The following is a 23,955-nucleotide window of genomic DNA, read 5'->3' as shown; positions in this document are numbered from 1 at the left end:
AAAAAACTTCCACATAGAATAAAGGAAACAAACAAACGAAGAGTGAGAGACGACTCACAACTCATAACCACCAGACCTCACTCTCCTCTCTCTGCTACATCCACCCAACCCCCAACGTTTACGCAGGTGTGAAGAGGTCAGGACGACGAAGCAAACACCAAGTCCATATTCACAACTCGTCTTACTCACTCGTCTTCACTCAAGTTACTCATCGCTACTCATTCACTCACCACAGCTACCAGTGTGGGAAGTTGAGGTCATCATGCGTGCTTGCTGAACAGACGCCACGTCAGTCAACACACCACCTGCACCACCACTCACACCATTTTCACCACGGTAAAAATTAGTGAGTTACATAGTTACTTCATTCATACAATACACAGTGACAGACAATAAGCTTCTGCACAAACATATAAAACGTATTGTATAGTTACAGCTTAAATACACATACTTACTTCAGTTATCTGCATAACTCAATCACTAAATAATCACCAACAATAAATATTCTACACCGTATATATTCATTCATTTATTATAACATTTATTTACTACCAACGAGTGTTACCATTTATACCTACATAAAATACGTGTTTCATACATACAACTATACATTAATTATATCTACAAAGTAATAAAGAAAATATACAATCACAGTTACTCAGTGAGCAATTAAAAGAACTGTATTAAACATTTATTAATTAAAGCTACCTAGTGGAAACAGACAAATTAAGTTACAAGGTAACCTAGAGAAGAAAAAAAAATGGCCAACACAAATGCCGTTAGCAAGAGTGAACATCTTCAACACAATCGTGAAGACAATGATTTCCACACAGTGCTGACACACATATTACTCACGATAGGTACAGGTGAACAACAAGTCAGTGTGTATAGTTAATACTGTATATAGTGTATATATATATATTTTATATAAAATAACAAAATATGGGACTATATAATATCATTTTATAATCTCTGTGCAATATAAACTAAACTTTAAATAGTATCTCAAGGAAATTAGCCAGCAATTAGGTAACCATGAACAACATGGAAAAAAGTGTACACAAGCAAAGAAAAACAAACTATAGAAAATCAATACATACAAAAAAGAAAGAAAGAAAAGTAAGAAAGAAAAGAGAAATAAGTAAGATCACATAACAAACAAATGAAAATAAGTGTAAATGTTACTACATAAGTCAAAATACCACGTAAACTACAAACAAAAAAGCAAATTGTTGTCTCCACATACAAGTGGCACGACACATCATCACTATCATCGACCGCAGCATATGTTAGGACTGCAGTTATTACAATTATGTTACTCCATATTATAATTATGTAACTACAAACAATATGTACCAATTTATGTGACAGTTGCATTAACAAGATGTAACTTTTATGTAACTTTAACTACAATTATGTAACTACAAACGATAGGTAACAATTATGTAACGACAAACGATTGCATTATGTTACACTAACTACAATTATGTACCTACAAACGATATGTAACAATTATGTAACGACAAACGATTGCATTATGTTACACTTTGCCAATTATGTAACAGTTGCATTAACAAGATGTAACTTTTATGTAACTTTAACTACAATTATGTACCTACAAACGATATGTAACAATTATGTAACGACAAACGATTGCATTATGTTACACTTTGCCAATTATGTAACAGTTGCATTAACAAGATGTAACTTTTATGTAACTTTAACAACAATTATGTACCTACAAACGATATGTAACAATTATGTAACGACAAAACAGTTGCATTAACAAGATGTAACTTTTATGTAACTACAATTATAAGGCCAACACAATTATGCATTAACACAATATTTGGTAACAATTCATAAAATGTTACAATTATGTAGTACCACAATGTTAGTACAATATTATAAGTCATACAATTATAGCACAATTCTATATTACCAGTATCATCATACAAGTTAGGTGAAATATTAGACATTACTAAAGTGATAACTCAAATATGTAATGTATAACCTAGCAGTATTACCATTGCACAATTATATGCGTACGTCTGTTGTACATGCACGTCTTACAAAGTGTTATACAACAATCATTGCATTTATTCCAATATGTATTCAACTTATTTAAAATGTAATATTACTGAATAATCACTATTTACTATGAATAATATATGTATACAATATTCATACAATTATGTTACTTTACAATATTATGTATTTCACTTAATTAGCTTATAAGTTCATTATAATGTGTATGTAGTATGTATTAATATATTATGACTATTAAATGTCGATGGTACGCCATTTTCGCGCGGCCGAGCAATGTGGTAGGTCTCCATATTATAATTGCAAATCATAATAGATAGATAGATAAATAGATAGATAGAGAGACAGATAGAAGCAGGAAGTCAAATGATGAGAAGGTGTTGTGTCTGTGAGAATCGAGCAATGCTAAACATGCTTACACTGAGGAAAGCTGACGACAGCGGCCAGTAAGGAGATGATGCAGTTAGCTGTCAGCAGTCCTCTCGTGAACAAAGACCATGAGGAACCCCTGCTACACCAGATTTTAGGAAAGAGAGTTTAGAAGGAGACAAGCGACCCTAGAGAGAGGTCGAGACGGAGATTAGCCACCGAACAGGCTAGACAGAAGGAGACAAGCGACCCTAGAGAGAGGTCGAGACGGAGATTAGCCTTAGAACAGGAAGAGAGAGAGAGATAGCGAGACAGGGAGGTAGCTACCCAGGACTTATACTATTATACCTGTTTAATATTTCCAAGACAAATAAAAATAGTCCCATACTATTCTTTACCTCTCCCGTCACTACATGACATCTGGTGGGGAGACTACTACAAGATATAAAAGCCGCTCGACCACAAGTCTAAAATATACTTCTCTACAAGTAACTACAAAGTCTTTATGACATACGGTAGTCGCGATAACTCCTGGGCTCCTCTGGTATTAAAGTTGTGGATATTACATGAAAATCAGTCTCCAGGCACATATGACCATTTAATTATTTATACACAAAGTTGACTGCCTGAACAAACAAGATATCTGATTTTAATACACCAAGTTTCTTAAATACTGAACCCGCGTGAGCATTACAGGAGTGGTAAGTCATTTTCCGAAGTACTTTCTTTTGTGCTAAGAATAAAGAATCTAGGTACGTCTTCGTTTGCTCCTCCCCTAATAGCAGAGCAGGAAATTATATCAGAGTAAGCCAAGGAAAGGTAGGGTTGTTTTAAATTGTCAATATTCAAGGAATCTCAGGTTCTATGAAGAATACCTGCAGTTTCTGATAATTTCACTGTAATATCATCAACATGAGTTTTCCATGTCATTCCACTATCAATCGTAACACCAAGAAATTTTACATCATTAACACACACACACACACACACACACACACACACACACACACACACACACACAGAGGGGGGGGAGAGGGGGGGGAGAGACGTCTAAAAATTGGCTGTTATGTAAGGTAAGGTGGGAGGCCATTGAGGTAGAACGGGAAAATGAAGGTATATGAACGAATGGTGGAGGGGGAGTGGGGTGGGGAGTGGGGGTGAAGTGAGGAGTGGGAGTGGGATGGAGTGGGGAGGGGGAGTGGAGTGGGGAGTGGGAGTGGAGTGGGATGGAGTGGGGAGGGGAAGTAGAGTGGAGTGGGGAGGGGGAGTGGAGTGGAGAGGGGGAGTAGAGTAGGGAGTGGGAATGGAGTGGGGAGTGGAAGGGAGAGGTGGAAGAAAGGAAATGGAGGAAAGGTAGTGGAGAGAAGGCAGTAGTGGGGAAGGGGAGTGGAGTGGACGGTAGGGAGTGGAGGGAAGGGAGAGCAGGGAAAGGAGAACAGGGAAGGGAGTGGAGGGAAGGAAATGGATAGAAGTAGAGGGGAGGGAGGGGAGGGAAGGAAGCGGAGGGGAGGGAGTGAAGAGGAAGGAGGAAACTAATAGGGAAATTTTTCTAAAGGCTGGTGAGAGAGAGAGAGAGAGAGAGAGAGAGAGAGAGAAAGAGAGAGAGTGAGAGAGAACCATACATCTCTGGGCTTGGGAGGATCCGTAACACTTTTTCCTCACCGATCCATTCTTTACAGTACAATACACCTAGTCTCTCACTCCGCTTAGCACCCACCCACCTGCATAAAACCCTCTCTCTCTCCCTCTTTCTCTCTCTCTCTCTCTCTGGCTTGAATATAATAAGCTACCAGAGTTACGTTGGTGACGCAATGTGTTGGTGATGTAATGTGTTGGTGACGTTATGTGTAATACGTAGTGTTCGTGACGTAATGTACTGATGACGTAATATGTTGGTAAAGTAATGTATTGGCGACGTATTGTGCTGGTGACGTATTGTGTTGGTGACGTATTGTGCTGGTGACGTATTGTGTTGGTGACGTATTGTGTTGGTGACGTATTGTGTTGGTGACGTATTGTGTTGGTAACGTATTGTGTTGGTGACGCATTGTGCTGGTGACGTATCGTGTTGGTAACGTATTGTGTTGGTGACGTAGAGTTGGTGACAATGTGCCGGTGACATAATATGTTGATGAAGTAATGTGTTGGTAACGCAAAGTGTTGCTGACGTATTGTGTTCGTGACGTAAAGTGTTGGTTGATTCATGCTCCTTCCACATAACTATTTCTCATCGGTCTGTCGTTTCTCGTGCACACGGCACAGTCAAATATTCAGCCTTTATCCAGCAGTGGCTTTGCTTCTTGTTCTCTCAAATTTTGGCTAATGTTTTACTTTTTAATATGGAACACATCCTATCCATTTCTCCAATCTTTGAAATCTCCATTCTAGGTGATTTCAGTGTGCACCACCACCTTTGGCTCTCCTCTCCTTTCACTGATCCACCTGCGGAACAAGCCTACATTTCTTTTTTTATAGTTTTAATGGCCTGGTGCAGCTTGTACAGTACCCTACCCGTATCCCTGACCACCTTGGAGAGAGTTCCAACATACGTGACCTCTTCTTTTCAACTATCTTTCTGCTTACACTGTTAACCTTTTCTCCCCGTTGGGCTCCTCCAATCACAATATTAGCCCCTTAACCCGTTCTATCGCTCCAGTAAGGCCTGTACGCCCTCCCATGAAGGGGTGGCTGTGGCGCTTTGGAACTGGTGAGTGGGAGGCCCTCAAGCAGTACTTCTTTGATTTTCCCTGGAATGATTATTATTTCCACGTCCGTGAGCCATCTGAGTGTCCCTTGCGCATTATGAAGGTTATTCTATCGGGCATGGAAGCATACATTCCTTTCTCTTATGACAAAAAAAAAAAAAAAAAAAGTTCAATCACGCTTGTTCTAATGCTGTCCACAAGAAGAAGGCCTACAAAAGGTACTGGAGCCAGCCCACCTCTGAATCTTATCTCTTTTATGTTTCTCTCCAGAATCGTGCAAGTCTTTTCTACACTCTGCGTTATAATTGCTCTGAACTCTCCAACTCAGATTCTTCTCTAGCTCTTCTCAACAATGTGGAGTCAAAGGCTTTTCGTCTTATTAACTCTCTTCCTCTAACTGGCTTCCTTCAATATATGTCTCCTCGCCGCACAGTTGCATATTTATTTTTTCTATGGCCACTTCCTTGGTCACTGATCCTCTGAACTACATCTGCTTGCATTCCTCCACCACTACGGAAGGCGTGTAGCACCCATCTAGCAACAAACTCTCATCCCTTTTCTATCCAATTCTCTAACGCAAGAGTTAACTGTTTCTTCCACTCCTTCATGTATGCAACAAGACATCTCTGGAACTATCTTCCTCTGGCTGCATTTCCTACTGCCTATGACCTCCAGTATTTCAAACGCGGTGTGTCCAGGCATCTCGAAATGAATGGATCTTGGATCTGGCTTTGTTATCTTGTTTTTTTTAGGTTTTCTTGGAGGGAACAATCTTGCGGGCTTCTAGCCTTAGGTTTCTTCTCCCTTGCATTAATATACTGTATAGTGTGGGTACACCGGGTCGGTCAGGATCACGTGATGGTCGTGGTCGTTAGCTTTTTACCCTCCCGGAGAAGAGCTGGGAGTTCATATTGTCCGATCTAAGGGCAAGGCTGTATCGCACATGCACGCACACATCCCCTTGCTCTAGGGGGACAGTAACCACTCATTTCGTCAGTGAAACTTTTCGCGTCCTGGGCAGGCGCGAACCCCCATCTACAAGATGGCAGGCGAGAGCGTTACCATTGAGCCAGTGAGCGGTGTGTGTGTGTGTGTGTGTGTGTGTGTGTGTGAGAGAGAGAGAGAGAGAGAGAGAGAGAGAGAGAGAGAGAGAGAGAGAGAGTGAGAGAGAGATGAGAGAGAGAGAGAATTTTCCTGACAAGCACAACAAACTACAGTAATTTCCTCCATAATCTTCTTACCCTGATCTCTGCTGTCCATCCCTTCAGTTAGTAATTATCTTTTCTTAATTATATTGGACAGACAAATTACTCTTCCTCCCTCCCTCCCTCTCTCTCTCTCTCTCTCTCTCTCTCTCTCTCTCTCCAGGCCATCCTTTCCCTTGCCTCTACACACCTTCCCTGGAATGCTTAACACACTAATTACTTTTCATAGGAACTAAGGGTTTCTCTCTCTCTCTCTCTCTCTCTCTCTCTCTCTCTCTCTCTCTCTTTCTCCCTTTTCTTCTGACTACTACCACTACTACTACTATTACTACAACTAATAATAATAATGAGAGAGAGAGAGAGAGAGAGAGAGAGAGAGAGAGAGAGAGAGATTATTCAGGTTAGAAGTGTCCTCTCATCTTCTAAGAGATTACACACACACACACACACACACACACACACACACACACACACACACACACACACACACACACACACACACACACACACACACACAGAGGGCGTGGCAATTCTTAACTACGCTTATCTTACGAACAAAGATATATTTTAATCTAACAGCCGAGTGAGAAACTAACTAGGAGAGTGATTTTGGGTGAGGTGGAGAGGGAGTGGGAGAGGGGTGCCGAAAATGAGATGGAGAGATGTGGAGAGAAGGAGGGGAAGACAGATAATGAGACGGCGGTATATGGAGAGGAATAAGAGGGGGGAGGGGAGAGTAGCTGAAGAGGGCAGATTGATGGTTTTAGTAAGTATGTAGGTAGGTAGGTAAATGGATGGATGGGCGGCTGGGAAGGTAGGTAGGTAGGTCGGTAAGAGGGTAGGGAAGTGAGTAGACAGAAAGGAGGGAGGGTAAGTATGAAGGTAGGTGTGAATGGGTAGGTAGGTAGAGTGGTAGGTAGGCAGGTGAGTGGATGGGTAGGTAGGTAGGTAGGTAGGCAGGTAGGAAGACAGGTGAGTGGATGAGTAAGTAGATAGGTAGGTAGGAAAGAGGGCAATTGGTAGACAGGTAGGTAGGTAGGTAGGAAGGCAGGTGAGTGGATGGGTGGGTAGGTAGGTAGGAAAGAGGGTAGTTGGTAGATACATAGGTAGGTAGGTAGGTAGGTGGGTGGGACGGCAGGTAGGTAGATAAATATGCAGGTAAGCTAAACAGATAAGTAGGCAGACAGGTAAATAGATAGGAAGAGAGGCAGGCAGGGGGGAAGATGGGTAGGTAGGTAGAGAGGTAGGTAGGCAAGTACAAAGGCAGGTAGGTAGGTAGGTAGAGATCTGGAGGGCGTATGTTGTTTCCTGGAGAGTTATGTAGGCCTATCAGAAAGAGAGAGAGAGAGAGAGAGAGAGAGGTGATTGATGAGGTATGGGCCTGGAACGACGGGAAAAAAATAAAAATAAATTGGTTCTTCCCCTTCACCTCGAGACGCTTTCTCTGAGCAGAAAAAATCGTCTAGGGGCCACAATAATACAAAAAATAGTCAAATAAATAAATAAATAAATAAATACATTAAATCGTCCCTATGGTAGAATGATTAATTTCTTCACTACGATGACGAGATTTGCCTTTTTTTAATTCTTCATACCTCCAGACGATTTTATTCATCTCCCTCTCTCTCTCTCTCTCTCTCTCTCTATCTGTCTGTCTCTTCGGCTTTCCTTCCCTCTTTCTTTTCTCCTTTCTTTACTTAACCTCTCTCTCTCTCTCTCTCTCTGATTGTCTCTACGGTTTTCCTTTCCCCGTCTCGCTCACTTTTATCCTGTCTACTTAACCCCCCCCTCTCTCTCTTCCTCTCTCAACCCATCAGCTTTAACTCACCATAGAAGGGTCTTACACGGGTGTTTACCTAAGTGAGAGAGAGAGAGAGAGAGAGAGAGAGAGAGAGAAACCAAAATGAATTACCATTTTAGGTCATCAGTAGGCTTAACTCGAGTTTCATCATCATCATCATCATCACCACCACCTCCACATTAACATTATTACCATCACCATCACCACCACATCATCACCATCATTATCATCACCATCACCACATTATCATCACCTTTACCATCCTCATCATTACATTATCATTATCATCACATCATTACCATCATCACCATTATCATCACCACTGTCACCATCATCATTACCATCGCAACACTTCATTATCATCACCATCACCAACACCATTACCATCATCATCACCACTACATTATCATCATAAGCAACATATATACATCATCACCACCACCACTACCATCACCACATCATCATCATTATCATCACCACCATCATCACCACCACCATTACCACCATCACCACATCATCACCACCACCATCACCACCATAACCACCACCACATCATCAATATTACTACATCATCATCGTCATCACCATTATCATCATCATATTCATCATCACTACTTATATGTAATCACTTGGTATATCCCTTTGGACCGCCCTAACCCACTAATCCACCAGGCGTCCAGTTCGTTATCTGATCATCACCCATTGTAGTAGGTTTCCCGGGTGATATGAAATTAATTGCCTTGTCACTCAGTGTAGAATCACCTGAAAGAACATTACATCATGTGAGTGGATGGTATGCGCCAATACCGACATCATAGTCCACAGTATCATTATCCCCTCTCTCTCTCTCAACACCATCGTGATAAAGGATATCATTATCCTCTCTCTCTCTCTCTCTCTCTCTCTCTCTCTCTCTCTCTCTCTCTCTCTCTCTCTCTCACAACCAAGACTAATGACTTCGTAAAGGGAAGGGTCTCTCTAACAAACAAGACTAATGACTTACTAAATCTCTCTCTCTCTCTCTCTCTCTCTCTCTCTCTCTCTCTCTCTCTGTAATCGAGTGACATTGATAACTGACATGTGTGTGTGTGTGCCTGTGTTGGATCTATATATTGAAACCTCGACCTGTGTGTGTGTGTGTGTGTGTGTGTGTGTGTGTGTGTGTGTGTGTGTTCAGTCTATATATTGAAATCCTCGAGTCAGGGGTGGATGATGGTGTACCGGCAGCACACTCGCCTCGCAAGCTACAGTTCCCGCCTTCGATTCGCGGTCTCCATCCCCCTAACCTCCTCGTACCTAAAATTAAAATAGGTACCCGAATGTAAAAGTGACGGTTGCGTGTCGTGCTCCAGGGGAATGTTTGGGAGCTTATTTTCCTTGGCTGTTCACCGTTTTCCCTGCCTAATTCAACTGCCCAAATAAACTACCCATGCATGTTTAGGTTAAGCCTCGACGCCTAGCTATTCCCTAAACTAAAATTCACTTCCTCACCAAATGATTCTTCCCCTGTCCCCCTCCTTCTTTCTGACTTGGTGGTGGTAACTTCAACATTCAGAGCTTACTTTCCTTGTCTGTTCACCACCAGACCGCTTATTTTCATGTACAGTACGCAACCATCCACTCACCACATAGTTCAAGTCATCCCAAGGTACAGCTTTTGATGTGGAATTTGCACTGTCACTTTAACGTGGGCTAAAATTGACCTCCCCCCATCTTGTATGCTGTGCTGTAACGAGACTGATTCTAGATTATGATGCTAGGCTAGTAGCGAAGAAGTGCTATGGAAAGCGTGTAGCCGTATTATTATTATTATTAATATTATTAAACTTGTCACGAAGAAGTGCTATAGATAGTGCAGAGCGGTAATTTTGTTCTGTTGCTAGTCACAAAGAAGTGCTTTTGGAAGGTTGTAGCGCCGTATTACTATCTTTTATGCTAGTCACAAAGACGTTATGGAAATGATGTACAGCCGTATTATTATTATTATTATTATTATTATTATTCCCTCGAGCTACGGGAAATACAGTGGGCTACAAAAGAAAGGAAACTGCGCCAAGTTAAGGTGAAAAGACTATAGGTGACGTGAGGTGCGTCCCAATCCCTTTTCGGCTTGGTTGATGGCCAAGTGTAGTCAGATTGGTAGACTGATTTGACTATACAGTACTTATTTTATTCTAACCTGGCCCAGATTTTCGTCCTTTTGCAGCTCATTTCACGTTCTTCAATGGCAGAAAGATAATGCTATTGCTCTACATCCTTTACACAGCAATTCTTCGTAACTAGCATCATCTTCTAGTGCTAGTTTATTGTTACAACTCAGCGTTCAAGATATGGCAATTTTAGGACAGATTAATGTAGAAAAAAAGGTACAGATGTGACGGGAAAAAATCTCACTTCATCAGAGCATTAAAAACAAAAATGGGTCATGCCAGGTTACCAAAGAATCCCCGTGGTACTGAGATAAAGAATTGGAAACTTCAAAGGCAAAATTCTCTCCTAAAATAAACACGCTGTGGAAAAAAAAAAAAAAAGTGTAAAGCTAAACAATTAGGTTACCAAGATAAACAGTGAGAAACTTCAGTACAAAATACGGTACTCTTCTCAAAAATAAATAAACACGGTATAGCGTAGGGTAACCGCCACGGTCACTTTTAAAATTATGAAACGAAAACGGGCTCATTACATGGTTACGTAATCACAAAAAGCGCTCTAATCCTACACCACGTCATTCCACAAACTCCAGCTGTAATCGCACACATTTATAATCACCAGCACTACCACCGTCGTCATTATATCATCATCATCATCATCATCACCACCAGCTTCATCACCGACAACTTTATCACAAGAAGAGACTAGCTACATAGACCTGCGGCGAAATTAAGTTTCAGCTGATGCAGCAACTGACATGTCAAATCAACGTAGCATTTTAATAGCCGAAATTGAAATCGCCTAATTTAGTTAGCTGATGCAACAACTGTTATGTTAAATCAACTCAAAGTATCAAGCTGAGCAACTTCGCATTTCATAAGAAAATCACTCAGCTCTCCAAGAGCAAAAATTCAAACTTACCTTGAAGGAAAAAAAAAAAAAAAAAAAAAAAAAAAAAAAAGAGGGGGGAGGGGAAATCCCCCACGTGTACAATTTGTAGACCCGTCGGCTTCGCCGCAGGCAAAAATTATTATTATTATTATTATTAAGTTACACCAACCTCCCTTCAACACACACACACACACACACACACACACAGAAACGTCTCTAGCCCTCTCTGTTAACGCATCACTATGGCGACGCATTCTCTTGCATTCCCACTACCAGACAATTTTTTTTTTTTTTTTCAGCTTAACGAAGGTGTGGGTTGTTGGCAGTGACCCAAGGGAGCGTGACTATACTCCTTTCACTCTAACTTGGAATAAAACTGCCACCTTTCCATCTTTATTGGTCAGCTGTAACAATGAATTAACACTAGAATATGATGCAGGCAACGAAGTGCTATGGAAAGGATGTAGCAGTAGTAGCAGAAAACACAGTAGTAGTAGTAGTTGTAGTAGTAGTACTAGTAGTAGTAGTAGTAGTGGTGGAAGAAAGTAGTGGTAACAGTAGCGATAGTTATAGTAGTAGTCGTAATGGTAGAAGAAAGTAGTAGTAGAAGCAGTGGAAGCTGTTGTTGTAGATGAAGTAGTAGTAATAGTAGCAGTAGTAGTAGTGGTAGTTGCTGCTGTTGGTTCAATTATATGTACAGTGTCTCTTACCCCTTCGATCACACATTTTTCAAGTCATAAAATCTAGTGGTTGACAAACCATTAATACAAAACACGTCCTCACAGTGAAACGTTTGAACATCTGCAAGTTTTGTTTTCTTTGATTAACAATTACCCCTTAAATCTCGACTAATGACTTTGCTCCCTACTGCAATTCCTGTCGAGGTCTCATGGGTACGAAGTTTACAGAACACTTTAATTATTACACTGATGAAATGCAATATCGTTTGACTCATAATTCCGTTACAAATGCTGATGCTGCAACACGCTCTGTGCATCATGACTAAACCAAAATGTTACTAACTTGTAATCTAACTTCTAGCCCCAGAACAGCTGTCCTTTAATGGGTTCTTTATGTCAGGTGGGCACGTTCAAGTCTTCAACCACGTGACATGCCATTTTTTCGGGTTGAAGTTTTGAAGCCAACAAATAAATACGGTATACACAATTTCGTATAATTACCTTTGCACTATGGCTTGTAAACCTGAGACGTCCTGTTACTGCCGAGAAAGCCGATGAGTTGCAGTGACGAGACAATTCAAAGAAAATCCAAACTGGTGGAGAAGGAAAGTTTACTAAATGGTGGCAGAAACACGTAATGTAAGGAACCAAGAACTTTGAACAGTGAAGTACTTATTTCCTTTCGTTCCTCCCTTAACAGGAATTTTGCCTCACATTTTTTTCCTCGTGTCCCTCCTCGATTCCCTCGTGGTATACCCTCACATTTCCTCGTCCTGAGCCACACTGTGCGTACGGAAGCCGTGGACTTCCCACAGCCCAGCCCGCCCTCCCCACTGCCAGATGTACGATAATGCTGCTCACCCATTGTTTAATAGCTGAGTTTTCCGCTTGGTTCACTTGATCGCCATCATCCTCGGCCTTTACCATCACCCCGAAAACATTGATTCGTGAATCCAAACGTGGCTGGGCTCGTGTTAATATTAAGAGTGGAGACTTGGGCAGTAAACTACGAGCGTTAAGGACTAACCTGGGGAACATTTTTGTTTCATTGACCCAGGGAAAGCGTGACAGGAAACGAGCCGCGACAGTGTAATCAGATTTATTTTAAATGCACGCAAGTAATGCCTAAAGCCGTGAGAGGACAGAAGCATTATCTTACACGTAGACAACTCAGACAGTAACTCCATGGTGCCATAAGGTAGCAGTTCTGTAGGCTATTAGGTCCACTAGAGAGCTGTCTTCCCCACAGATGAGTGATGACCAGAATTACCCTTCCCTGTGTTGGTGAAACGGGAATGGGGGAGGGTGTTTAAGATGGGTGAGGCACTTCGAAGTGTTTTATTGGCTGTGTTCATGTGTGGTATAAGTCTACACACTTCATCGGTAGAACGGACAGGATGCGAACATAGGCAACCACCCACTTTCATGGTTTGCGACGGTGTGGGCTTGAACCCTTGGGTCCTGGCTCACTCTTCACGGGATTACTACACTGGTCAAAGAGCCGCCGCAGTATCTAACCAATGGTAATCATCATCATCCGGACCTCCTTTCCCACCCTAGGGCAGGGTGAGGAGTAGCAACGTCCAGATATAAGTTTGCTCAGTTCAATGGGCCACGCTTCCATTCATTATTCAAGCCCACGAAATCCTGGCACCATCAGATAAGCCAAAAAACTTTCACATGCTCTGTAGCTTCACATATACCTATCTGATAGAGCCAATCCGAACGCTGTCACACTAAAAAAAGGTGCCAAATCCCTGGTTATGCGCTTCTTCGCACAAAATTCATCCAGCCAGCTTGTTTTTTTGTCAGTCCCTTAAGCCTCACCAACTTCCGTACCTCTCTTCCTCACACACTTATCCACCATATCCCTCCACCTTCTTCTTGGCCTACCTCACCTCCTCCCGCCTTCAAATTCGCTCAGATAAACCTTTTCACCACTCTATTGTCATCCTTTCTCTCCACATGACCATACCATCTCAGAACATTCTTCGGTTCTGGTGTCCACAGACTTCCTCACTCCCCATCTTTCACGAACCACATTATACTGTATTCTATCCACTCTCTGTACACCACATACATTCCTCAGCAGTCCCATCTCACTGCTCTTTCTCTTGCCTTTTCATTTTCATGCCACACCATGGTTTCACATCCATACGATACAGTTGGCACTAACACTCCTTCATGTAAGCCCTGCACAGCTGCAACACTCAAGCCTCTGTTTCTTCTCAAGGTCTTTATTGCACCAGCTACTTTCCTTCCTTGTCACTGTGCTTTCCACTCCTTTTGCACATTTTCCTGTCTTTTCTATCACTGTATCCAGGTATTTGAACTCTCTCACCAATTCCAGTCCCTCTCCATTCACTGTAATCACACTGGGAGTCACTTTCTCTCTCTCAGTAACCATCATTTTACTCTTTTCTACATTTACTCTCAAGGCACGAAGCTCAGTTATCAGCAAAAACTCTGCCCTGGTCTCCCAAGCCCTTGTCCAGAATTTGCAAGTAGCACTGCATCATCAGCATACAGCTTTAAGATATAACATCCATCACCATTCATTACCAATGCCATCCCTCTCTCCATTACTCATGTTTTTACTTCTTTCATCACCCCATCCATATATATATCAAGCAACCATGAGAACATCACACAACCTTGTCTCACGCCTACACTGATCATGAACCATTCACTTAGATACCCATTTAGCATTACCCTTGGTTTTATATATATATAATATATATATATATATATATATATATATATATATATATATATATATATATATATATATATATATATATATATATATATAATTACTTACCCAATCCTGTGTTGCCCATTGGAGCCCAGGGCTATGCAAACTGGTCCTGACATTTAAGTTGCGTGGCCAACCTCACTTATCCCTGAGTGGCATTATTACGTGAGCAAGAAACCCCAACCATCCCTTGGATATAAACCTGCACAGGCTCAATCTGATTGGAGTGCCTTAATTACCCACTAAACCACCAAGCGCCATAGTTTGGTTATATGGTTACCATCCCATTTAGTGAATCGTTTCCTGGTGTACAGGAAACCATTTGGCTTGTCACTCAGCGCATAGTCACCCGTAGACAGAAATAAGAGGAAAGAATGAAGGAAAAAAAAGACTGAAGAGGAAGGAAGGAAAGAAGGAAGAGAGGAAACTGAAGTCACCCAAGAGCAGCACTACATCGAGAGAGTGGATGGTGCACACCCCGGTATATATATTTAAGGTACGCTACACTGGTCAAGTACTTAATATTAACTTGAATAAGGGGATAATGAGAGAGGTAAAAAGACTGCATATTTATGTTCATTAAGTCAATAGTTTTACATTAATATTACAGAGGACCACAAGAACCCCATTCATTCAAGCTCTCACTTTCTTTAATATTCACTCATACACTTACTGATTTCTAAAGCTTTTCACTTCTTTTATGCACTCCAGAACTCAGCTACACAAGTATATACAATATAAATATAATTTTACTCAACATCCACATGCAAACTTCATTCACCTTCAGGCACTGCACAATTTTCTTTCACTCTCATAACTACAGTATTTACAGGCATGACAATATTCACTTTCTGACAACAATGCACACAAACATAGTACTGTACAGTATGTTCTGTGTAGTTCTTCTGTATCTTTCATCACCCTTGAGTTGTTTCACTTCTTATTACAGCTATCAACAAACTTCTTATCTTACAAACTCAAAACTTCCTTACTGTTCACAGCTTTGCTCAACCCTCAGGTGCTAATTCTATAATAAATGTCACATACATAGTGGAGATATGCCTGTGTACTTTTTGTGGATTTTTTCAATAAGACTACAACTCAAGGTAAGACACAAGGCCTCTCCCCTGCAACCTTTCTGCTGTTTGTACAATCAAAAGCTTTGGGGAAAAAAAAATTCAGTTACTGCCAATTCAACTTTTTAAGATGTAGTGGAGTAAAATTAAGCTATTGTCATCCTGTACATTTTTGGGTAAATGACCAGCCTACACTCTTTCATGTCATTACATGATCAAAAAACTTCCAGTTACCTCTTGGTGATAGGGCCCTCTCTGGCTACATGTTCTAACCACCTGACTACCATATGCCCTTTAAATGTGCTAGTAGATTATTATTTAGCAAACAGGTATGTGGGTTTCTGGAAGCCTCAGTGGTACAGTGGGAGAGATCTGGTCATGGGAAACTGTGCATTACCATGATAAGGTTCAAATCCAAGAGATGACTGAAGGTGTTCAGTAAGTCCAGAGTTGGCAAGGATGTACAGTATGGTGGTCTCCTAAAACTTTAATGATATGGACTGCAGTACCTTAGTCTTGAGCCCCCCCATATCCCATGCCCTCCAGCACTACCAAAGGGAAAATATGGGGGGTTAGCTGATGCCAGTTTTACCACTAGTGTGTTTGTGTTGTTGCCTAAGACTGAGTAGTGGATAACTAACATTATTGTAAAAGATTATCAGATATGATAATGTCAAATATGTCAGTATCAGTGGCTTAAGCTGGATAAGATGTATTGCCAAAAGTAGAATAATTTGTCGTAGGTGGAAACACCTACCATCCTCTCGTCTAGTGTAATGGTATCTTTAGGTGACAACACTTAAGTTACAACCGAATAGGTTTCCTAGTAATCATACAGCCAACAAAATGGATGCTTTGTGGTCCTGGAGGTTAAGGTATTCTCACTGAAAATATCTGGAACCAGTAGCCTAGCCTATGGCCACCCCATGCTGCTGCTTGGGAAATTATAGATTGGACAATGGACAGACTGATGGAATAATAAAACTCTCTTCTTTTCTACTGGCAATGGGAGTTATATGACCCAACACTGGTTTAATTATTTTTTTTATGTGCTCTACTCTGGGCATAGGCTTCTCAACCTGCTCCCAAGGCCCAGTCGTCCTCCTACATATCATACACCTCTACATGTCACCACTTCGGCGCTAACACCCACCGTCCATATTGAATATATGCTAGGGCTGTCTCATACAGGACTGGTGTATTGGTATTAGCGGGGGTATTTTTATGACATGTCGGCGGGTCTTCAGGTAGATCGGTAAACTCTGCCGTAATGAAATTCAAATCCTTAAACTGTTCCCTGCACCAGCGGGGATTTGAACATGGGTCTGGTAGGACCGCAACCCACTTCTCTACCGATTGAGTCACTGTAAACAGCCAGGTAACACCTACAGCACAGGAGGGAGGGAGAGGAAGAAGACTGTGCCTGAAGCTTTTTTTCCCCAGGTGATTTGTGTTGCATCCCATATGAATATGAGACAGTGTGTTAGGATACAGCTTAGATGATGAAACTTGTACTTTCACACGGAAATAAGAATTAAATAAGAATATAAATATTTTTGACTGATATAAGTATTAAATATGAATATAAAACTTTTGATCAGATGGGACCACCTCAAAGTAAAATACAAAGTAAATTGGTACACGTGCATTCACTAGCTATAGCTCACTGCTTCTCGTGCCACCATGACAAATTTAATGAACAGTGTCAATGCCTTTCAGTACCTTAGAAATAGGAGTAAAGGAGATGTAGTAAGAAAGGAAGGTAATAGTAGTGGCAAATTAAGTATCCACACCAATTAATCCAGTGAATGATAGCCAAATGGGCAAGACTGAGATACAGTTCTGATGTAATAGCATTTAGCTACTGACACCAACATATGATAATAGGAAATGGGCAATGCTGTGGGGCACACACCAAAGGTCTGCCTACCTGCCTTGGGTACACAAGCAGCATACAGTACTTCTAAAAACCAAAACAGTTAGTCCCATATTACCCCTTGTGAGATTATCAGTCCCAAGATGGGACTACCATAGTCCAGAACATTTACAGGCATGAAACTAACCTGTGTCCCTGGTGGCATTGTTTTAACTACCTGAAGACAGGTACTGTAGTCTTACAGGTTAAAATCAATCATCTCTTATATGTATGTGGGTTGCTGGCAAGAACAGCATGACAAATGAATAAGTGAGGGATGTTGTGTCTTGAATTAAACAGAATCAATGTTTAACGAGGTAAAACAGTGTAGTCTGGTTACATGGAATCAATGAAAAACAGAAATAGTTCGGGGGGGGAGAGAAAAACAGAAATATAAAGCTCCGGGTGGGTGGGGAGGGGGAGCCAGATTACAATGGAATGGAAGAATATGGTTGGAAATTCCAACACATGTAACAAAGGTAAATAAGATGAGACAGAATGAGATGGTGAAGTACTGGTTAGTCAGGATAAGGTTACAAGAAGACTCTGTGGTTTTAACAGTATTACATGAGATGATGTGACATTGTGCCAGGACATACAAAGATAATGATGAGCCTCCAAAGAACCAAGTATAAAAATTTGAATGCTATGGACAATGTATGAGATGGAAAAGAATGGACCTAAGTCAGGTGACCTGGGACCATATTTATAAAAAACTAACTCTCTTTAGTAGTTAATTATCATTTTTTTTTTTTTTAATACTTTAATGCTCAACTTGGTTTGGCTGTGAAGTGTATGGCAGCTGTATGTGTGAATAAAAGTGTCATCCAGCAGTCACACACACACAACTTATGCTTAGCAACATTTACGAAGACAGTGTCAGGTAAGGTGAGAAATAAAAACTATGACAACACACATTTCCAACACAGCCTAAGCTTGGTGGAGTCTTGCTACGCACAGGACAGTATACACTGAGTCTTAGTTCCTCCTGCGCCTGACTCTTGATATTCTCCATGCATTAGGCTCTTCATACTTGTTGTACAATGGTTCAAGTCTCTGGTTCTTCTTGTACTTGCTTAGCTTGGTAGGGTCACCCAGCTTGAAGAATGACGGTGCAAACTCAACTAACCATTTTGGGTCAATGGTGGTCACCTCACGCATGTATTCCTTTGTTGTCTGCACCAGTTCATGATACACAACCCTGCAAGATGAGATGAAAAGTTTAATAAAATGCTGAATACCACAGACATACAACAAGGGGATTTTTAAAAATATAAGTCCTTGCTATATCAGTTATCTATTCCACAATTACTTAAAAAAAAAGCCTATAAAAGCCCCACTGCAACCTATAATGCTAATTTGCCAAATTCCCAATATTTATAATAACAGTTGTATGGAAAAAGATGTGATATTATGAGGACTACGTGTAAACTAAACTGACATCACTGACAACCCACTGACTACAGGTCATTTGGGTATTTGACCATGGTGAACTAAACAAATGAAAACACAGAAAGAGCAAGTACAAAAGTATTAAATAGATGCAGGAGCTCCTGATCCCAATATGGGCACGAAGCAGGAGCTTTAGGGACCTTATACGGGGCTTTCCTAAAGCTGTGATGCTTACAGGAGTGAGGCACCATGTATCTGAAAATGAGAGTCAGATGGACAGGGTCACTCCTAGCAATGCTCCTGCACCTAATAATGCATGAAGAAACACTTATTGCTAAAAACTTACCTCCTTTCAACATAGGACATCACTTTGTTCTAGCTTACTTCACACTATTCGATTCAGGTGATCTTCCTCATAGCAGTGAGATAATGAAGGGCTTGTGTATTACTAACCACTCTAGTTTTAAAAAGTCTCTCCATAGCCTAATAAAACTGTCCTAAGACAACTGGAAAATAAAAGATATCATAATGCAGGAAATTAATGTAGACAGTTACATAACTGACGATGCAGAAGTACCGTACCATGTATATTTGTGATGCTCTGAAGCTGAAAATATGATTAAGTGTAGATTCAGCCAGGATCCCACAAAATAAAGTGTTGATAAAGGCAATCCTCAAGTGGGTGGGGGAAAAAAAAAAAAAAAAAAAGTGAACCTTCTGTTAATTCATGGCACTGTGATATGAAATAGCACAATGTTTCATCCTTCCTGATGCATACCATTCTGGCTGCCTGTTGAAAAGTGACGATGATGGATGGATGTACACAACCTGCGAGTCAACCAAGGTACGATACCCCTCCTGTGGATCTTTCTTGGCAGCATTACGGAAGAAACCAGAGCAGATGGCCTTCTGGGCACGTGCCACATTCTTTCCACAACTCACAACATCCAACTTGTGCCTGTAGAGAGAAGTGTTGTTGATATCATGATAAGACAAATGCTGTAAGGTATTCAATGCTGGCTTAGGTGCTTGGAAGTTTGCTTCACCAGGTCTTCCTACTACCAAAGTGTTTAAACAGGCCCTCAATTCAAGCCTCTCCATTCACCAGCACATCACTTAATCAATGTTTTTCTTAGCACCATCATATCACTCTTACCTACACTAATTTCAGGGGGTTGGATGATGATGATGGTGATAGCCAATATCCTCTTAGTAATGATCCACAGGTATATGTGGAAAATAATGAAGGGGGAGGTGGAAAGTGAGTGCAAGATATTCACAGAATAAATCTGTGAAGCATGTAGGGTGGTGTGTGGGGTGAAGAGAAGACAAAAGGGGGTGCAAGGAACAGCATGGAGGAATGAAAAGGTGAGACAAGCTGCAGTGCAACAGAAAAAAGCATATAGTGAGTGGATGTGAAACAGAGGCATAGAGGAAGCTGAGGGATGGAATAGGGAGTTATATGTTCAGAGGAAGTGAGGTGAAAAGATTAGTATGAGAAAGTAAAATAGAGTGGATGAGGAATTTGGAAGGAATCTGAGTGTAAAATGGAGGGAATGTAAGAAAATGTTCTGAATGGAGATACAGAGAGACAGGGTGATTAAGAAGGTGGTAGGGGACTGAAAGAGAAATATGGCTGACTGGTAGTGCAGAAGGGAGAAAAAGTAAGCAGATAGAAAGAACACTTAAAGGAACTGTTAAACTTAGAGAATGAGAGTAATGAGAGTATAAGTGGCTAGGAAATGGCTGGGAGAAGGAGGCAAACGAGAAGAGATAAAGAGGTCAGTAGGATGGAAGTAGTGGAAGCAATGAAGAAAGTAAAAATGGGGAATGTCCCAGAAATGATGGAGTGTGTGGTGAAATGCTAAAGTATGGGGAAGAGATAGCTGCAGAATGGATATGGAAGATGTGCAGATTGGCCTGGGGGGAAGGTAGAGTTGTGGAGAATTGAAGGTCAGGTATAATATTCCCCCGTACAAAGGAAATGGGGAAAAATATGTGTGTGGTAATCATCAGGGCATCTGCCTTCTTAGTGTAATAGGAAAAGTATAAGGTAGGATAGTTACTGACAGAGTTAAGGAAATAACACAGGAATTAGGTGGAGATGAACAGGAAGGTTTTAGGAAGGGAAGAGGTTGTGTAGATCTGATATTCATCCTAAGGTCTTTAGTAGAAAGGTTTCTGGAGAAAGGAAGGAACTTGTAAGCAGCCTCCATGGATTTGGAGAAAGCATATGATGGAATGGATAGCCGGGAAATGCTGAAAATATTAAGAATATATGGAGTGAATGGGAAGCTGTTGAATGCTGTGAAGAGTATGTATGAGGACACTAAGGCTGCAGTGTGTGTGGATGGTGAACTGTGTGAATTTTTCTATCTGAATGTTGGACTGAAACAGGGATGTGTCATGTCTCCAAGGTTATTCAATCTCTAAACGGATGGGGTTATAAAAGAGATAGAAGACAGAGCAGCGAATGCTGGGGCAGCCCTCTAAGAGAGGGCAGCATTTGGAAACTTCCTGTTGTTTGCGGATGATAACGTATTAGCAAGTGAAGACGAAGAGAAACTGCAAGGTTTGGTGAATGAGTTTGGAAGAGTGTGAAGTAATGGAATCTAAAGGCGACTGTTGGGATGAGTAAAGCTGTGGTTTTCGAGAGAGATGAAGATACTGACTGCACAGTGAGACTGGATGATGAGGAAATGGAATATGTGAGTGAATTTAAGTACCTACATAGTGTGATGAGTAAGGATGGAAGTTCAGAGGATGAAGTGCTTGAAAGGGTAAAACAGGGAAGAAAGGTTGCTGGTTCTTTGAAGGCAGTGATAAGATATAGGGACATGGGCATGGAAGTATAAAAAGTCACTGCCTGACAGTATTTTTATACCAACTCTGACGTATGGAGGGGAAGCTTGAACCTTGTTGGAAGGACACAAGTCAAGAGTGAGAGCAGTGGATATGAGTTATCTGAGACGAGCCTGTGGAGTTACATGGAGAGAAAGACTAACAAATTAGGAAGTGAAGGAATGTTGCAGTGTGGATGTGGATGAAAGAAAGTTTTAGGAGAAATACAGTGAGGTGGTTTGGCCATGTCGAGAGGATGGAGAGCGAGAGACTACTGTGGAGAGTGTATGTGAGTAAGGTGGAGGGGGCAGAGGGAAGGGGGAGAATAAGGATGAGATGGAGTGATGGAGTGGAGAGGTATATGAGAGAATGGGGTGTGAGCTGGCAGGAGGACAGCAAAGTAACAGGGAACAGGACGACATGGAGGTGATTTGTTTAGGCCACCCCTCAAGGGCGTGGAAAGTAATTCCATCTTGTGCAGTGCGTGTGATACATGGGTGCATAAGAGATGTAGTGGTATCAGAGGTAGACTGCGAGATAATGCTGATTTTATGTGTACGGCATGCCGGGGTGAGCAGGTGGAGATTGTCAGACGTGAAAGGATTGAACTTGCTGGTGAATCTCTTGAGTGTGTGGAAGAGTTTTGTTATTTGGGAGACATGTTGTGTGCTGGAGGTGGGGCTGGAGCTAGCTCTGTGGCTAGGGTGAGAAGTGGTTGGAAGAAGTTCAGGGAGCTCTTGCCTCTCCTGACATTGAGAGGGCTCTCCCTACGTGCTAAGGGGTCTTTGTATGCAGCATGTGTTAGGAATGTAATGCTGTATGGCAGTGAGACCTGGGCAGTGAAGGAGGAAGATATTCGCCGGCTCAGACGTACAGAAATGACAATGATTAGGTGGATGTGCAGTGCGTCCCTGCATCCAAGGCCTGGAGGGGCTGGGTTTACAATGGAAGAGTTGAGAGGTAGGATGGGACTGGAGTGTACTGGTGTTGTGATGAGGAGAGGCAGATTGAGGTGGTTTGGACATGTGGAGAGGATGGGGGATGATAACTGGGTGAGGAAGGTGAGAAGTGTTAATATTGGGGGTGGGGTTATGAGGGGTAGACCGAGAAAGACATGGGACGAGGTCATTAAGTGTGACCTTAGGGTTAAGGGACTGAACAGGGAGGCTGCAATGGATCGTGCAGCGTGGAGAGCCGCCATTAGGTGACCAAGGCCGACACATGCAAGCATGTTGGAGCCTTTAAAAACGAAACGAAACGACGACCCCTCACGGGATTAAGGGGTCTGGCGAAAGACAGACCACTCACAGACAATTATAAATCTCAGAACATGTCTGAAAAGATCCCATACATTGCTGGTATACAGAACAGAATCACTTGCATACATCAGATTTGTAATATTCCATCCTTCATCAATCATCGTCAGGTATTCTACCAATTTTATACTGTAACTAGAAATTGGAAAAAAGAAAAAATACAGATGTAGTCTGTATCCTCACATCCTCTGTGGTTCCACCTCAAAATATTATCATCATCATTCCAACCCTGATTCCCATCTAAGAGACAGGATGATGTGGAGTTCAAATAATTATTATCATAATAATAATAATAATAATACAGTAAAACCTTGACATAATGGACTTCAATAGACCGGAATTCACTTTTATCAGAACTGAGGAGCTACCGGGCTAAACTCCTATATACTGTATTGGAAAAAGTCCGATAAAGCCAGAAGCAGTCCAGACTGCCTGACTACTTCAGCTATGTTCACCACAATAAGGTAAATAAATGAAAGACATGTTTATCAGTGTACAGTACAGTATTAATACACTTATTATACCATTTGATTACTGTAATGAAGGTATAGTACAGTACAGTACTGCAATGGTAGTGAAAACAGTTTAAAAAGTGTTGGTGCAATACGGACTAGTGTCTGATATATCAGAAAAAGTCCAGGGAAGTCTGGATGTCGCTGTTATCGGAATTTCGCTTTTTCCGGAATGGCTTGGGCCCCAATTAGTCCGTTATAGTGAGGTCTTACTGTAATAATAATAATAATATCTGAGCAAATCTGAAGGAGGGACGAGGCAAGGTAGGCCAAGAAGATGCAGGGATATGGTGGATGAGT

The 23,955-nt window shown here is 41.4% G+C and overlaps 1 protein-coding gene and 1 long non-coding RNA gene across 2 annotated transcripts in view; one reads left to right on the top strand and one right to left on the bottom strand.

The window, feature by feature from the left end:
• Nucleotides 1-15,172: 15,172 nt before the first annotated feature.
• LOC145403804 (uncharacterized) lies at nucleotides 15,173-17,202 on the top strand. The gene is made up of 2 exons (XR_013898049.1): nucleotides 15,173-16,709; nucleotides 17,041-17,202. It is a non-coding gene; the product is annotated as an uncharacterized LOC145403804 (long non-coding RNA).
• A 906-nt stretch (nucleotides 17,203-18,108) lies between these two features.
• Nucleotides 18,109-23,955, bottom strand: part of pea (ATP-dependent RNA helicase pea) — a 32,177-nt gene continuing 26,330 nt past the window's right edge. The window contains exons 13-14 of the mRNA XM_080275482.1: nucleotides 19,765-19,944; nucleotides 18,109-18,795 (exon numbers count right to left, since the gene is read on the bottom strand). Coding sequence (XP_080131608.1) covers nucleotides 18,573-18,795; nucleotides 19,765-19,944 — 403 coding nt within the window. The 3' untranslated portion in view covers nucleotides 18,109-18,572. The remainder of the gene's footprint in view (nucleotides 18,796-19,764; nucleotides 19,945-23,955) is intronic.

This window comes from Coenobita brevimanus, chromosome 61 (genome assembly GCF_032717465.1).
Source record: "Coenobita brevimanus isolate Jiangsu-jjx chromosome 61, ASM3271746v2, whole genome shotgun sequence".
In the NCBI taxonomy this organism is placed as follows: Eukaryota; Metazoa; Arthropoda; class Malacostraca; order Decapoda; family Coenobitidae; genus Coenobita; species Coenobita brevimanus.
This window is presented reverse-complemented; position numbering and strand designations above follow the sequence as displayed.